Genomic DNA, 18,402 nt, shown 5'->3' with positions numbered 1-18,402 from the left:
TTACCTCGGGAGGCAGCTGGATTTGAGAATGGATGATGCAGAATTTGTGTTAAAACGAAAGACTGCAAGACCACAGTGTTGTTGTCTATCTTCATTTTTCACCAATCTTCACTCCTCAGATTTGAGGAGTTTTGTAAGTGTGTGTCTTCTTTATGTGACATTTTTCCTCAAATTGAATTATGAAGGACAAACGCACTGCAGCTGAAGAAAACACATGCAAACAGACAAAACAGCATCTAGAAAACATCCTGCAAACACAGCATGCATGTTCTTGTTAACTTTGCATCAGTGTGACTGAACCCCCCCCCCCCACACACACACACACCCATGTCTATGTAAACAATCTGTGAGGAGTGATGAGGTCGGAGCCTAGACGCCAAACTGTAATGTGAGTTGTCTGACTGAAATTGTTTGACTGTATTTGTTGTTATAAATTATTTAGAAAAAGTTTTTCTCATCTTTGAGTGAAGAAGTATTTGGATTCATTCTATTTAATTTAACTTTTTCTTTTTAATCTTTCTGGGAGTGAATACTGTTCTTCTGTCTGATCGTGTCTCTGTGTTTCTGTCAGACTGATCCACCCGACAGAGGACAGAGAGAGCATCAAGTGACAGACTTTGGACTCTGATGATGATCAAACATTAACTGTCACCAACCATAAAGCAATAAAATGCAGGACAGCTCACATACAGTAACCTGCTGACCGTCGGCTTGTTGCAGCTCTTTTGTTTCACCTCGAAAACCACCAGACACAGAAAACATCTGTTCAAATCTCTATTCCTTTACTCTTTTCTTTAGTTTTAATGCCATATTTCTAAATATCTTAAAATATGTTCATGGAAATTCAGGCAATTCCATTGCAGCCTCAAAAAAAAAAAATACAAGAACACACCAACTTAACAGAAAGTCATGGCAACAGATTTGTGATTAAATATGAGGTTAGATGTTGGTAAATGGTGAGGGATAGTTCAGACTATCCATCGTCAGTAGATGGAGGAGTTTGGAGAAGCAGCAGGAGAACTGGTGAAGGAAGCTAAGCAATGTACTGCTGTGGACAGGATCAACAGCAACATGTATTTTAGACACCTAAAAGAATCAATATCAGTTGAAGTGTATGCTAATTTTACAATATCTTCTGCACTTTACCTCGCATCAGGCTTTTCTGATGGAAAACCACTGTTATATAAGCCTCTCTCCAAACCAACCAAACTCCTTTGGCCGAATCAGTAATTTTACCTCGGAGAACACAGGAGCTGTTGGTAAACTGTTGCCTCAACTGGTTAACTCTAATCTTATTTTTTCCTGAGGACCAACCATTAGCGACCCCATTCACTACAAGCCTTATCAATAAATCTTGGAAAGATATGATGTCATGAGTAGACCTTATTTCTCGCTTTACTCATTTGACTCATGAGTGTGACAGCAGGGCAGAACCTGGACTTCCTTATTTGGGCATGAAAGTGTTTATTGTCCTTTCACTTCCTCCTGTAGTGTCCGACTTCACCTTTCCTCAGTGGTCGTAAACAGTTAGCTGGTTCGCTGGGGGAAATATGTGAGAGGTGAATATGCATGGAAAAGAGACAGGCGATAACACTGCTGTGTTTCTGTTCCCTTCAACACAGATTATTTGATGTGGAGAAACAATAAATGAAATTTTGAAGCCATTGTTGAGCAGCTGGGTGGGGAAACTTCACTGCAATAAATGTTTATCTCAGTTTCAAAGCAATAACTGCTGCTGCTGCTTATTTCAGTTTCTATTTGACCTCTGATCAAATCGATTTGAATTTTTTTACAAAATTTAAGACACTAGAGGGGGTCACTCAGTGGAGTTCAGATCTAAGCTAGGCAACAGATGATGAAGCACCTACTGCAATGCTACTACAACTACCAGATGCAATCAGCTGGGATTTGCAAAGTTTTTAAAGCGCTACTGGCCCATTTTTCCACACTGACTGAATATTGGCATGTAGACGTGTTCAGGCGGGGACTCTTCAAAATCAAATGTGAAGTTTGGGGCAGGATTGACCATGTAGTGTCAAGTTACATAAACTTCCTGTATCGCAGCGAAACATAAAAGTTTGACATGCTGTCAGGACAAAACAACACAATCTTTAACACAAAGCATTATCAAGGTCTTAAGGCTTTTCGTGCACCTTTGAGTTGAATGTGGAGGAGCATGTTACAGTTTGAAACATGTCATTTCCTGTTGCCAGTAGGTGGCGCTATGACTGTGATTGAATATCATCATGTGGATGTTTCAGGCCTGGCTTTAGATCAGACTTCCAAAAATTTTCTGTTTCATGGCAAAACATCAAATTTCAGCACCAGGAAATGGACACGCCATTCAATGAAAATCGAATCTTTTAATCACTTTTTATTGAAAAGGTGTCGAGATTGGATGCTGCAATTTTGGTGTTGATTTAATTAATTCTGTAGGAGGAGTTTGTTAAAATACAACGCCTAAAATGGCACAAAAACTGCACAGTAAATTCAAAATGGCCAACTTCCTGTTTTGTTTATGTTAGTACTCAAACATATTTTTTTGTATGTCTGTGGTGCTATTGAGCCATTTTGCCATGCCCATATGAGAGACCCACAAAATATACAATCTTTCTCTATGACTGACATGTGTGCCAAGTTTCATGCGTCGATGAGCAAAAATGTGATTCATTTGGACGAAAGAAAAAAGAAGGAAAGAATCAAAGATGGGGCCTCGGTGGACACCACCTCGTTGCCAGACACCCAGCGGTCGACAAGACTGAATTTTTGACACCACAGATATTGAGTATTGATACTCAGTGTTCATGGCGGGGCTCAGTGGCCGAGTTAGAGTGAGGAGCTCGGACAAACAGAGGGAGCTTTAAGTGGAGCCACTGTTTATGTCACGTGTTTAGCTCTCCTGGATGCTGGTTTTCAGGCATGTCTAACTGGAAAGAGATCACAGGGTAGACCCAGAACTTGCTGGAGGGTCTACATATCCCACTGGCCTAGGAATGCCTCAGGATTCACCAGAAGAAGCTGAGAAGCTGAGGATGTCTGGACAACCCCGATAAGCCTGCTGGTGCGAACATATGCCACATAAATATATTGTATACTGCTTTAATATTCCATCACAAATAACAGTGTAATTCTTTCTGTGTATGTCATGAACGTTATGTGACCTTAAGAGTTTGTCGACTTAAACAAGCTGAGGTGCAACATATTCTTGGGACCACCAAAACAACATCAAGTATCTGGGGGACAGTTTCTCAGAAATTACCACTTGGGGAAACACCTGGGTCCAAGGATACACACACATATACATGCACACGCACATGCACAGATGAGACCTTATGAAACGAGGTCACACATCTTTACTCTAGCTTTCTATTTGTCAAATAAACTGCTCCTCTTATGCACTAAGTTCCTGTTTATGTCTCATCTCTGCATCGGCTCTCATTTCACACCACCCCAGACGAGAAGAAAATCCTCCTTTTTTTTTTAAATAAATTGTCTTACTTTAATGAATATAACTTGTTAGTGTTGTTAACATAAATGTAAGTTTTGGTGCAGGGTTATTGCTGCCTTTGACTGCACTGAAACTGTTTTTAAAGGCTAAATACCAACAAATATATAGTGAAGGAATATTTCATTAGATAAAAAGTGTAAAAAGCAGCTGTATGACATCAGGAACATGCAGGACCCCTGTCATGGTGTAGTCATGGTTACTTGAGGTGTGGCTGAAGACTCACTGTCCTCATCATCATCATCAATACTGAGCAGGAGGCGGTGGGGAACTACAGGGAGCGGCTCCCAGCAGTTTATGGCCCCTGGCAGAGTGTAAAGTCCTCTTGTTGGAGCCACAGGCGTCAGATTAAGGAGAAATAACTGAAGGAGAGAGACCAGAGCCTCCAACAAGCCAACCTGTTCCTGACTTCACCCACTGAGGCTTCACCTCGCAGGACCAGGCCTTTTGACCCTCCTCCCGTTACACATTTTGAAGTCTTTCCTCGAAGGCTTCATTTGTTTTAGACTGATTGTGGTCGTTGAGTTTCTTCTTAAGAGTTTTCTGGAAACGTTGCCATCATGTCGACGGCTGTGGAAGCAACCGGGTTCATCATGTGCATAATCAGCTGGCTGGTCACCGGAGCAGCGCTGGTTAACGACTACTGGAAGATTTCCACCGTGTCCGGCAGCGTCATCATCTCCCAGAGGCAGTTTGAAAACTTGTGGCACGCCTGTGCTGAAAACAGCGCCGGCATCGCCGAGTGTAGAGACTTTGAATCGCTGCTCGCCCTCCCTGGTAAGATGAGAACAACAACCCACTGAGTTTTAAAACTTTTTCTAGAACAGAGTAGGTATGGGTACTCTGTTAGAGTTCAAGTGCACAACTTTAAGACCTTTAGATACCTCTTGAAGAAAAACAATCCTCATTACTTTTTGGCTCTCAAGAGATAAAACAGGCAGAGGAAGTTTTAATTGGTGAAAAATGTAAAGGATATAAAGACTTAACTAAGGTCTAGATAAAGTGCTGAACTGAATGACTTCTTGCAAGATTGAATCTTCTGTCACTTGTTTGAAAACGTTTAATTGAAAGTGGGTCAATCTACAACTTTTAGATGGTTTTCTTCATTTTTTTGTGAAACCGATTAAGTGATCTGTCAAGCTGAGAAGAAGCACTGAGGTCATGTTCAAGTTCCTCACAAAGCGGCTGTAGATCAGTAATCTACCAGGTTTCAGGTTGTCAAAGCGAAATAAGTTTGAAAGATCTAATTCACTCTCTAACTCTAAAGTTGAACCTCACTAGCTGATTCATGGAGCTTGTAAATCTCATAAAATGAGGTTTTGTTGATTTTTTTTTTGTTTTGTTTTGTTTTTTTTGTTTTTTTTGCAAGCTTGTCAGATCCATTTTACAGAAAATAGGCCAGCGTGCCATGTGGCACCATTTCAGAATCCAAAGGTTGGTGGATTTTACAGCCACAAGTTTCCCGCCTAAAAAACAAAAATGAAGATCAGTTACTGTGAAAGTTTGTTAAAAACTCGAATCACCGTGTACAAGATGTCTTGTGTTCATAGAAATGAAGTTAATTAATGACTTTAAGGTTTTTCTTCCCATTTGATGTGTCAGTCTGTATAAGATTATCTTTTAAGCGCCATTTTGAGCCTCGTCCTCCTCTGACAAGACAATAAAATGGAGGGAAACGTCTGTGGAGGCAGCCAGTAATGTCGCTTTCTCTTCACTTCAGTTTGGTGTAGTTTACTTTAATGTGCATCACATGGGCTAAGATGCAAATATACGTATTTAGACGTCATGGAGAAGTAATTTTTAGCTGCCTTGTGGCATTTTTAAGGTGCAGAAATGTTCTCACAGTTGTGTTTATGGAGACGTTGGTAATTTTCCCTAAAGGCAAGACACTACAGGTGACTTCTACTCTACAACTCACAGATCTCACCGTGAAATGCTTCCAGTTGATTACTTACACTTAGAATTAGTTTTAGTATTACAAGTTTCCTGAAATTTTATGTTAAATTATGCACTAATTCAGAATCCATCTTTCAGTGGAGGGAACCAGACTGATGCTAACTTCCTGGTTGTCCTACAAAAATACTTCATGCCTGCAGCTGTAAATAAATCAGGCTCTGAATGATACATAAACAAACCCTTTTGTACAAACCTTCAGGATTTAGTCAGCAATATAACTGGAAAGTCTTGTATATGTAAGAACTACTGAAGTGGAGATTTCTGGCTCAGAGTGTGAATAAAAACCCATTTAGCGAAAACGTCCCTAAAATATATATATTGTAAAATTCCATTCATTTTATTGGAAAACAGACAAAGTATCTAATTAAGTCTTTAGTGCCTGGATGTACTACTGAAGGAAAATAATGTAAAATTTCAAAACTGCACAAGCATACACACAGTACATGCAAAAACATGTTTTTGTCTGCTGTGTCTGTCCTTTAAGCTACAATGACAAACTTTCATAATTTAACACAGAGGCCAGCATTAAGAATAATTTCATATAAATAGCCAGTTTTCTCTCTGATGGTCTTGTTTGCTTTTGTAGGCCGTAGAGAGGCATCAGCTATAAACTGAAACTGGTTCTTTACTGATTAAAAACTTTTTTTTTAAAGTCTGTTCAGACACATTTCTCCAAACCTCAGCCTGACAGATTTCTCATCTTTGGAAAGTTTTGAATGAGTTTGTAAAGACTGAACCACTGGATCATTTAGGTTTGGAAACAAAGGCCTGTGATTGGCCAGAAACATCAACTGTGAATGAGGATGTTCTGATTTTATGAACTTAAACAAAGACTTTTAAATTAGTCTTATACAACATGCGTGATTGTGTCTTTTAAGCTAATCATGAGACTGTGATTGTGATTATTATTCTGTATGATTCATTGTTCAGCCTGTTTTGTAACCAGTTCACTGGTTTTCCCTCATGAAACTGTCCGAGGCTCATAAAGAGGTGTGACAGGTGTTTATGATCATTAGAGGTCATCTGGTAAATAATTGACTAACAGCATAGCAGCATACTGTTGAACACACACACACACACACACACACACACACACACACACACACACACACACACACACACACACAGTTACTTTCAGTTCCTCCCTATTCTTTTTCTTTTTTTACCAGCATGAGCAAAAAGATGGATTTTCAAATTAAGATCAAATTACAAATGCCTATACTTGATTAATCGTGACCTGGTTACTTAAGATAATCCACAGAAATTTCATTCTAGTAAAAAGAAAGTTGTTCTGGTGGATTCTGGCACAGAAAGAAAATAGTTCCTACATGAAACTGCTCACAACGAGGTCTGTGGATTATCTTGAGTAACCAGGTCATTATTTTTGGGACACTGATGTTGAGTTTTTTAAACATACTTTTTTTTTTTTTTTTTTTTTTTTGTACAACTCCCACCAAAACTATCTGGAGGGTAAACAGCACTATAGGAGGAGGAAAAATATGTATTTTTGATTTGAGAGTGAACTGTCCCTTTAAAGGCTTAACAAATGTTTTTCCTGCAGTTAAAGTCTCACCCTTATAATTTTTTTCTGAATATTTTCTCAAAATCCCCTCTCTCCCAAAAATGTGGCACTAAAATTCATGGACTTTGGAAAAATTACACAGAAGTGTTTCCTATAGGTCAGTTTTTGTTTTTATATTTTCAGATATGATAAATACAATTAAAGGTGAATTTTGCAGATTTTGACTCTAGCTACTGGCTGAGATCATGATGGAAACATCAGTCTGGCGGCGTTGCTGATATTAGCATTTACCCACAGGAGGATCACATTTCCCATCAGCCATCTTACTCGTTATGATCTTTCGTGCAGCAGAGAGTTTTTGTGAAACGGTTCATGATGTAACTGTGTTTCGTCTCTGTGCAGCTCACGTGCAGGCGTGTCGTGCTCTCATGATCGTCTCCCTGCTGCTCGGCCTCGGCTCCATGATCGTGGGTCTGCTCGGACTGAAGTGCATCAAGATTGGCTCGGCCACCGACCAATCCAAGGCCAAGATCGCCATCACCGGGGGAATCCTGAGCATCCTCGCCGGTGAGTCAACAAAAGCACAAACTGAGCTTTGAGTTTTTTAGAAAAAGCATTAAACCATCCTGTAACTAAGTTTGACAGCTGACAAAAACACAACACTTTTTATTATTTACAGTCAATAACAGTTGACAAAGCTGGTCAATTTTCGCCTTTTCCTGTAAAAGTGCATAGGTCTTTAATTTGGTAATGTTTTCGCTAACTGGCTGGCAAGTTTGCAAGCTGGCAACTAACTAGCTAGCTGACAATTGATGTGTATTAGCTAGCTAGTTAGCTAGCATTCTCCTAACATTATCTAACTTGTGATGTGAATATATGTTACTTTTACAGATCCAGCAACATCTTTTAACCATCTTCAATATTTGGTTCTTTTTTCAAGACAAGCCAAACACTTAAACACAGGAAACAGGAAAGGAGAAAGTTAATCGAGGCACCAAGTTTGCTCGACTGTCATTGGAGCATGAAGCATAAAGAGATGATGTTAACGTTTTGTTTTGTGCGTTGCAGGTCTGTGTTGCATGACAGCAGTTTCCTGGTACGCCTACAGAGTCGTGGAGGACTTCAACAACCCGTTCTTTGGTGGTGTGAAGTGAGTTCACCCAAACACACATCAATCTGAAGTTCACATGTTCTGACAGCATGAGATAATAAGTTCTTCAAATCTAATTTCCTGCGTTTTGGAGTTAAAGCTGCAGGGAACAATTTAAACAGTCACACTCCACTAAGCCCCTCCCACCAAATTATGCCGCAAAAGTACTGAGAACTGAATAGAATAGACACTCATAAAAACCTCTTATAAAAACATCCACAACAACCAGCGTGATGAGCAGGAACATCTAAATGTTACAGTTTAGTTAAAAAAGTAAATTTTTTAACTACATTTATATGTAGTGTTTTCATAAATATACGTTAAAAAAGCAAACAAAAATTGTATTAAATTGGAAGATAGAATCGCAAAACAGCACCCAAGTATCAGGATAGCATTAAATCAGATAAGTGCATCTTCCCAGCCTGAGGGTGGTGCACGTTTTTCACTTTGTTCCTTGTATTTGCAGGTTTGAGCTGGGTACTGGTCTCTACATGGGATGGGGTGGAGCCTGTCTGGCCATGCTGGGTGGAGCTCTTCTCTGCAGTGCCTGTAGGAGAGCATCACCTAAAGGCAAAAAAAGGTACGTGCTACACACCTCACCTGACTTCTTAAAAGGATAAACTCTTTCTTTTCTTAGTCGTAAGCAGCAAATTAACAACCGTCAAGTACCAAAAGAGCAACCGAGGACACGAGAGGGAAAAACAGAATGTATTTTCTCTATACAATATGATCCAGTTTCACCTTAATGAGTGACATAGTTGGTGGTGTGTGATTTTCAATAAATCATAAAATGAAAGTGATATATCTTCAGAAATTAAAGAAACATGCTCGCTGCTCTGACAAGTACGCTACAGCCACGGTGTCCTCCTTGGAAATGTCCATTCATTACTAGAATAACTGTTTTAGTTTGCCTGTTTCATATTAATTAGAGTTTAAATTAATGCTGAATGTTTGCTGAATGACTGAGTGTCTGTTTATGAATCGTAAGAAACCATAAATAATCTTTTAGAAGGAGCAGATGTTTATCACGATTAAATGGAGCAAAATGTTAATGGAGCTTTGCAGGGCAAGGGTTGGGGTTAGGGTTAAGAAACAACTCACTTCAACCATAGATTGTATATTAAAGTTGAATTGCAACCTGTTTAATTTAAAGTCTAGAGCTCCAACTCATTATTACGACTGCTGAACTTATTTCTGGCTGTGCAATGTTGCTCCTTTAATTACATTTTCATATAATGAAAAGAAATTTCCACAGAGTTTCTGAACTGTTCCTTTCAGCTCTGTCTGACTTTGTCTCTCTCGTTTTGCAGCGGTTATTATGCAAACCCGCCACAGAAGGTCTACACGGCAACAGCCAAGTCAGATCCAGATTCAGCCAGAGCTTACGTCTAAACACACGTGTCATACAGTCTGCACACTTTGAAGGACATTGTAAAGGCTTACATTCATTTCCTTTGACCTTAGTCCTGATTTAAACAAATATCAAAGAGTTTTAACCCCACAGATAAGTGTTTTTTTGAAGGGACCAGCTGTGAGGACAGTCCTCACCATGTGATAATTACAGAAACACTCACACTATTACATGTTCTGTATTACATGTCCTCTGCCAGGATTTTAATTTGAATGTCTAATGAACTACAGACATAGTTATTTTTCTGTCCTTTTGAAATGTTTGCTTATTTTTTTTAAGAGTTTTTGAGGTGTAAATCTTAAATCTAAATCTTGGGAGTGAATGATGATTGTTAATGATTGTGTAATTCTGTTTGGAGTTTATTATCTGAATAAAGTTTGTAAAATGTGATAAATTTGGGTTTTGGTTCTTTTTTTTAAGTCGAAGTGTCTGCATCCATGATAAATGTAAGGATACACAAATTGTATACACATTTTGTGTGTTTTTCATGTTTAATAGTTTACACATTATTAAAAATTATTACTAAATAATATTACCAAATGAACACAATATAATGTGTGCCTCTTTGTGGTCATTTTCCATCTCTTTGCTGTTATTGTTCATCTTTTTGTGGTTGTTTGTGTCTCTTTGTCGTTGTTTTGGTTCTGTAGTTGTTTTGTGTGTCTCTGTGGTCATTCTGTGTTTGTGGTTATTTTTCCTCTCTCTGTGGTTGTTCTGTATCTTGTTGAAATCATTTTTTTTTTTTGTCTGTTGATGATTTGTGTCTCTTTGCAGTTGTTGTGTGTCTCTGACCCCGGGGCCTGTGTCCTGTAAGACTGTTCAATAAACCTGTCATGATAACAATATAATATAACACAACTGTACTCATATAAAATATGTTGACAAATACATTTGAAACACTGACATCTGATTACAGCTACACATTGATGTGGTAATAATTTATTCACTGTGTTCATAACTGCCCTTAAAGTAAAGTGTTTACTGAAAACACAACACGTTTGTTCCTGCACGTGCATGTTGTACGTTGTGTGTGTGTGTGTTTGTGTGTGTGTGTGTGCTGTAATCTCCTGTGTAATAATGATGATTAATGCGCTGCAGGGCAGTAATCCACCTCTGTCTGTTTACCTGCTGACAGGCAGAACAATGGATTAAAGCTCCACAGCATCACCCTGTCTATGTATAGACCTCCTCACACACACACACACACACACACACACACACACACACACACACACACACACACATCTACACACACTAACACACTGTAGACCGGATCAAACCCGCTGCTCAACCTTCAGGCTGCCCCTGGACGAACTCTGGATGTCAAAAGTCTGAACACATCCTTATAACAGCTGAATTCTACAAATCTGCCTTCAACATAAGCAGTGATAGTGACGTGCCAAACACAAATTATTCTGCAGATATTGTTCTGTTGAGTCCCTCTAATGAGATGCTGCTCTTAGAAAAGTCTTGATGTGAATGAGGAAATCCAAATCTTCTCTCAGGATTATGGTCAGTTGATCCAAACAATTTTCTGATACCAATTACGATTGAACATACCAACAAAAACAAGTGTGTGTCGAGTCCCAAACAAGTCATAACGCACTCGTCATCAAATGTGGTGGCAATTTAACAACAGAGCATCGACTTACAGGATGCAAAAACATGCAAGATCAATTTAATTATCATTATATGACGGGGTTGTAGAGTGAGATTTAGATGCAGTTCCCTCTTTGACACTCATGAAAAAACACTGATGTGTTTGAGGATGACACAGTTAATCATGAATCATTTCCATGGAGGAGTGGTGAGGATGACTGAAGCAGCCTGAGGGATGAAGATGCTCTTCGGTCTGGTGGTACAGCAGTGGATACTCCTGTATCTCCTGCCCTCCTGATGGCAGCGGGGTGAACTGGCTGTGGCTGTGGTGGGTGTTATCTTTCAGTATCACCTCACCTCCCTGATATCACTGACGCTCGGTAGACAGGTACCACTGATGTTCTGGAAGAATCTACCTGTCCTCAGCTGTGCACCTTACAGACAGGATGCTTTTTATTGCTCTTCTAAAGAAGAAGGAATTTTGAGCCTTCTTGACCAGACTGGAGATGTGTTCTGTTCTTCTGTTTTTAAAAAAAAAAACAGTGTTGTAGTGTCTTTTGCTTTGTGTTTACATTTTATCCCAATGTTAGTTTAGTTTCATCTCACTTTTGGGTTTTGTCTGTTTGTCTTTGTCTGTCACAGCACTTTGTAAAATCCATAAATCAAGTCTAAAGTGAACAAATAATATCACATATTCAGCCATTTTTTCAGAACATTTCATGTTTTTTGTATAAATTAGTTTTAAAGTAGCTGTGTGTTTTCCTGACTATATATATGTCCGTCTCTCTGTGTGTCTCTGTCTGTCTCTAATCTGGCCCTGATGTGCTGACTGAGGGGGAACCAGCTTCAATCCTCTCAGTCAGCTCATTCACAGGAAGTCTGCATGTCTGTCTGGATGCTGTGGTTTGAGGAGGAGGAGGAGGAGGAGGAGGAGGAGGAGGAGGAGGAGGAGGAGGAGGAGGAGGAGGAGGATGGGGGTTAGGGCAGAGTGCTGAGGGCTGGTCAAAGTTCACAGCCGGGTCACCTGATTGGCTGAAAGGGCTGAGGGACGCTGTGATGGACAGCAGGTGTTTACATATACTAGAGCTTCTCTAACTGACGCCCGTCTCCCCCTCTGATCCAGTGACTCTCCTTCCACTTCTGCAACACAGGTGAGTCCTTCTGATTCTAAAACACGTCTCTGCTGTCACATATTTGACACGTTTTCAGTCCTTCTGTGGATTTTTGAGTCCTGGAAATCTAAAATGAGAGCTGACATCTTCAAACAGTGCCGTTCAATTGAGAAAATGTGCATTAATCTGTGTTAAAAGATTTGTGTGTTGTGATTTAATTTCATCCACACTGACAGATGTGTTCACTTGTTTTAATAACATAGGATTTCTGGGACTCAATAGCAAACAAAAGACAGATTTCTTATCCAAATGAAAAGATAAAGGATGCCATATGTTGTTCATATTTTAAAGAAACTTGAAACTTGATTCATTTTGACTTGATTTTTAAAATGTAAATAAAAGATAAATTCAGTGCTGTCAAAATATTTATCGGTATGATGTTTGACAGAAGTTTCAGTTTGTTTTATCAACTTTCTTATTTAAAATATTTACATTTGTCTTTATAATTAGACTTGCAGTAAACAAAGTATTTCTTAAGAGACCTTAAACCACTTTGTGAGCACCTTTATTTCTTATTGAATGGATCTAAGTTTTACACATTTTCTGTAAAATCAACATTCCTCTGGTTGTGTTGTTGGTTTCAAAATTATCAAAGGAAATCTAGAGAGATTTTAAGACATTAGTTTGTTTAGTTTTCAGTAAGGAGAAGTGAAACATGTCTGAGATGGTTTTGAAAGGATTAAGAAGCTCAGCAGAGTTAAATGTGTTGAAGTCTCCTGGTGTCTCGACTCTATTAACTCGGCAAGGGGAAATCATTTATCTTTTTACAAAGTTACCAAAAAACAGTAACAATAATAATAATGATAATAATAATAATAATAATAATAATAATAATAATAATAATAATAATAATAATAATCAGAAACACCTCCACAGTGTAATCCAACGGCCCTGAAATGAACACTGCCTTAATGAAATGTTGAAATATACTGTAATTGTTTGTCTGTTCACTCAGTACTATGCTTTTATTAAACTTCATGGGTTGGGCTGGAATTTTGATTTTAATAAAAATAATATACAACTTAAGGCCAAAATTATAGATAATAATACACTTTTTATTGTTTTTGATTTAATTAACTAGGCCTACATGTACCACCTGTGTTAATTTAGTCAGAATATTGCAGTTTTATCTTTGTCCCAGCAGAGGGAGACAAAGTGTCACCATGCCCACTGACACACAGGTGCCGAGATATTCTTGAAGTCTGCCTCCGCCCCAGAGGGGAAGGGAGTTTCGTTTGTGGTCCTCACAAAAAACAAAAATTACATTTTTAAAAATTAAATGGCAATGAGTATTTCCAGAAACAGTGTTCTGCCGGTTACCCTTGATCATCCACAGAGGACGTTTTAACAGTTTTCATGGGGACTATTTCTTTAGTAGAAAGTAGTTCCAGTGAAAGCCGTTGACAGTTGCGGTGGTCGGAGTTTTCAGCTGCACCGGTTTTGGATGGAAATGTCTGCGTTTATGCTCAGCCGTGAATGTTTCGGAGGTCTAGACTCTCAGGTGAAAAGTTATAAATATTGATGTAATGAGCGAAGCTTAAAGTTGAGTTCAATTTCGACTGTTACGACTAAACTAACCAGTAGCTTTATCAGTCGGTCTGCACTCCATACTTCAAGCTAGCTAACATTAGCATGAGCGAGCTAGCTAGACTAGCTAGCTTGCGCACACATACGTAAATTAGTGTTATCACTCACAGCGGGAACCAAAAGGGGAAAATAATTAAATCTTCATTTTTGTAACTGTTGTTGTTATACTTTTAATGCTCTAGCTTGCTTTTTAAGGTAAGGGATCAAGCCCTTTTTTCAATTTATTAAGTATGTTATATGCAGAAACGAGCAGTTATATCACTTCAAATGACAGTAAATGAATTGACTATTTTAATCAGAAAGTAATATCAGTATAAATGAATAGACGAAGAGAGGGAATAGAAGTAAACAAACAAGTACATACTTACAAAAATGCATTAACTTAAGCCACAGTAAAATATAACCTACTAATATATATGCTAGTAATATTACAAACTATATGCATAAATAAATATACTGAATGACCTCAGGCACCATCGTCTCTTCTAAAGCTATATGATGGCTGTTGTGTGTATATATATTTTGTAGCATTATGGACAACTTCCCACCAGTAATGTCTGCTGGTGTATTTTAGTGGCACCATGCAAGGCCTTGGACATGATGTAAAATTAAAATGTGTCTTTTAATAAAGTGCAACCATAGTGTTTGAAGACGTTCATATGTGTCTCTCTTTGTCTCTCAGGTGCTGCTGACTCGCTGCCCACCACCTGCTCCAACATGAGTCCAAAAAATGTTGTTTTCAAGAAGATTTGCAAGGACAAGTCGGTGAGTGAAGCACCTTTGATGAAATATTATCATCCACTGTACCTTCAGTTAAAGCTACTTGGTTATGGCAAAAATCATAATCGCGATTCTTAAAAAATGATTCTTCATTGATGTGAGAACATAATGTATACTGAACTTTTTAACACAATTTGAACTTTCAATGAACTGAAAAACAAGAAATTAATGAAAATATCAGACATCCTTTTCTGATGGGAAATCACTGTTATACAAGCCAAATATGTCTCTCTCCAACACAACCAGACTCCTTGACAAAATCAGTAATTTTACCTGTTTGGTGGTTTAATGGGCTAGTTTGAATTCACACAAAAACACAAATAAACTAACAGATCGAGGCAGTGGTAGATAAGATGAGTTCTGTGGGGTAAAATAGTTTTTTTTGCCAATGATGTGTGGTTGCATTGGAGTGAGCAATATTTGGACAAACATTTCTTCATCACAAATGAAATTAGACTTCAAATAATTCTTTACTGCCTTAAAATACAGTTGATGCAACTCCATTCATTCAGGGACATTTTCTTAGTTAAGAAGTGGCATCAATTTAGCTAAAATGTAGATGTTTGTAAAACATCCATATTTTGTACAATGTACTTTATGCATTTGCAATTTGCTTTGTAACTCCTAATGAGGTAATGATATTACCTACCAGTTCTTCCCTCAAACATTGTTTTTGAAATAGTTATCGCTCATATTAGTTGAATAGTAAAAGGGATAATGACATCATACAGGAGATCAGTGAACGTCGGTCTTTTAGTGAAATTTTCCATCTCACTGCACTTAATTCAGTAAAGCAGCTCAGCTGCTCGTCTGACTGATCCTCACGAGGTCGACACAAAGTCACGACAACGTGAGCTGAAGTGAGCCTCATGTGTGACTCACAGCTTTCTGTCAGATAACAGGTGACTTCTGTGTCAGTGTGTAGTAACCAAATATCAAACCATAGATCTTTAATTGACCAAACTCCTTCATTTACACCTCTGTCAAAGACTTTAATGAAATCGACATAACCTTGAAATATTGTGGCGTACAAATGAGCAAAAGTAGGATGGCTTCATTTATTTTTCTATTTTTGAAGTCTTGTGTTCAGCTCAGTTTATAGTTAACAGAATATGTTTTTACTGAAAAATAATGACTGAAAAATCTAGAGAAAATCTCAGAGAGCTGCTGATTCTGCTGCAGATCAGAGCAGCTGTAAGGCATTATAGAATAAGGTAATATCCTAACATGATGGTTCAGTAAATTTTTAATTTAATTTTAATTTTTAATGTTGTCTTTTGTATAAACTAGGACTACACAATTAATCGCAGCTGCAAAAAACATGGCAATATGGCCAAGTACAGAACCAAAAGGAAAAATGTCTGAGATCATCATAATGAAATACTGTGGTGCTGCAGGGGTGATCTGGCTTAAAAATTTTGTTCTCCATATGAAAGGAAACATGTCTGTTTGGTTCAGATGTCATAAATATCACATCGTCATGATTTTTTTTTTCATTGAACATGAAAATTGTAATGTAAAACTGATCATTTCCATTAATCTTATTGCATATCTTCATTGAAGTATGACTTTTTTTTTAACAAATTGTGCAGCCCCTATACAAAATTGTGAAGGGCCCAGAAAGGTCATGATGCAAAACATCATCAGTGTGACATTTTGTTTTTCTCCTGCTTCAGGTTGGAGTCTACATGGGGAAAAGAGACTTTGTCGACCGTGTTGACTCTGTGGACCCAGTGGGTGAGTTTGATCAAAAAAGAAACATCAACAAACATCCACCACTCAGACAGTGAACCAGCAGTCACATGTCTGATGCAGTGTGAGGGCCTCCAGGTTATATCTGGAGGTGGAGCCTTTTATCTGCTTCCTAAGCATTAAACCAGTGTGGTTTTATTATTTATATTCACTGTGGGCCTGTCAGTGTCGGCCAACACATAATTTCACCAAATCTGTTCATTTCATTCAGTGCAGATCTGATGATTGTGGTTGCCAAGCTTGTGGTCAGAAACATGTTCTGTGGGGGAGTTGGATAAAATCACCATTACAAAATCTCAATTTTCTTTCAAACTCTGCTCAATCTAACAAATTTTGTGACCTTTGGACTGAACACAAGTTTTTAAAAGTTAGTCCAATACCAAAATGATAACTCATGATGTGTTTAAAGGGATTGTTTGGGTTTTTGAAGTGTGGTTGTATGAGATACTTATTCAGTGTATTACTTACAGTAGATTGCAGTCAACAAACCAGCAGTTTGGAGAAGCAGCAGGAGTACCAGTGTAGGAAGCTAAGCAATGTACTGCTGTGGACAGAGTCAACAGCGTAATGTATTTTAGACACCTAAAAAAAAAATTACTATCTGTTTAAATAATTCTAAATGTCCCTTTTTCTTTGAAATGTCTTTAACAAAGTGATGTTTTTCATGATGCTGTTGATTTAGAAATGAATTTTCAGTGAAGTTTTCTGTGTAATGTCATGTTGGACTCCAGCCAGATGACGTAGACAAAAAAGTTTTGAATAATGAAAAAGAAATTCACCTCCTTGTACTCACATCAGAAACTGACATTCTCATCCATGGAACCAGGCTGCTAAACAGATTTATAATGTGCAGCACAATGTGAACTAAGCTTAAAAATTACAAAACAACTTCAGAGATAATTAGTTGTCGGTCATATTGCGATCATTGTTGTTACCAAGAGGGTTGAAGTAAAAAGTTCATTTTTTATTGAATGAAGAGCTTTCACCTTTTTTTACCGCTAGATGGCGTCATCATCATTGATCCTGAGGCTCTTCAGGGGAGAAAAGGTCAGTACCCAAACACACTTTTCATTTAGCAGTATTAGATACAGGCTCAGGATACACTTCTGTGTTTTTGAGGGACTCCACAGCTCACCTGTGTGTCTGTGTAGGACTGGTTTTCATCCTCACACCTGTCTGCTCCCACAGCAGCTCTCATCACTTCTGTCTATGACGCTGTTTTCTGCTGAAAATCTGTCATTCCAGTCCCACATTTTTACTCTCTCTCTGTCAAAATTAAGGTTTGAGATATATTTGAGGCCCAGTATTTTTCTGACCAGATATATATTTTCTGTTCCACATGATGTTCAGTCTGAATATTTTTTATTGCTGCATTGTTCCACCAAATTAAAATATTCTTTGCGTGTAGTAACAAAGCTCTACCTGGCATTTTTTTCAAATCATTCAAATTTATCTGCCTGAGTATTAAACTCATATTTATTATTGCTTTACATAGACTCGAAGCTCGACAGTTTGAAGTAGAAATCATTCTGGCTGCAAGGAACAAAGTATTGTCATAGCTGATTAAATAGTCAGTTATTGTTTCAAATAGTTGTTTGCCTATAAAATGTCAGAAAATGGTGGAAAATGTCAATTTGTCTTTCTCATAGTCCAAGATGATGACCTCAGATTTCTTGTTTTGTCCACAACTCAAAGATAGTAAGAGAATTTAGACATTTTTCTTTAAAAAATGACTTAAATTGATTGATTATTGGTTATTATTGATTATTAAAATGGTTGCCAATTAATTTAATAATCAATTAATCGTTGCATCTCTAATTAGCTGATAGATTTATAGATGATAAACTGTTCCAAATTCAAATGAGTCCAGCTTATATCTATTTTAAGTTCTGTGTTTGAGTTCTACTTATTGATCCCTGGACAGAGAAGGACTTGAGTTTTTGAGGGACACCCGATGACTGTGACAGC

At 38.0% G+C, this 18,402-nt stretch overlaps 2 protein-coding genes across 7 annotated transcripts in view; both read left to right on the top strand.

Annotated features, from left to right (window-relative positions):
* The first annotated feature begins 3,840 nt into the window (after positions 1 to 3,840).
* Positions 3,841 to 9,847, top strand: cldn15la (claudin 15-like a). The gene is made up of 5 exons (XM_084732938.1): positions 3,841 to 4,282; positions 7,386 to 7,550; positions 8,052 to 8,133; positions 8,600 to 8,713; positions 9,444 to 9,847. The coding sequence occupies exons 1-5, from the start codon at positions 4,066 to 4,068 to the stop codon at positions 9,523 to 9,525; spliced, it is 660 nt and encodes a 219-aa protein (XP_084589064.1). The 5' UTR covers positions 3,841 to 4,065; the 3' UTR covers positions 9,526 to 9,847.
* Positions 9,848 to 12,169: 2,322 nt separating this feature from the next.
* Positions 12,170 to 18,402, top strand: part of saga (S-antigen; retina and pineal gland (arrestin) a) — a 27,651-nt gene continuing 21,418 nt past the window's right edge. For 3 of the 6 annotated variants that reach the window (XR_014771631.1, XM_084731851.1, XM_084731854.1), the window contains exons 1-4: positions 13,670 to 13,816; positions 14,585 to 14,667; positions 16,359 to 16,419; positions 17,437 to 17,481. Coding sequence is in view for 5 of the 6 variants with exons in the window: in XM_084731851.1 (XP_084587977.1) it covers positions 13,792 to 13,816; positions 14,585 to 14,667; positions 16,359 to 16,419; positions 17,437 to 17,481 (214 nt within the window). In the remaining variant the exon portion in view is untranslated. Of the gene's footprint in view, positions 12,295 to 13,669; positions 13,817 to 14,584; positions 14,668 to 16,358; positions 16,420 to 17,436; positions 17,482 to 18,402 lie in introns of those variants that run through there. The other 3 variants (XM_084731852.1, XM_084731853.1, XM_084731850.1) reach the window with 3 other exon arrangements.

This window comes from Lutjanus erythropterus, chromosome 12 (assembly GCF_056507025.1).
Source record: "Lutjanus erythropterus isolate fLutEry1 chromosome 12, fLutEry1.hap2, whole genome shotgun sequence".
Classification (NCBI taxonomy): Eukaryota; Metazoa; Chordata; class Actinopteri; order Lutjaniformes; family Lutjanidae; genus Lutjanus; species Lutjanus erythropterus.
This window is presented reverse-complemented; position numbering and strand designations above follow the sequence as displayed.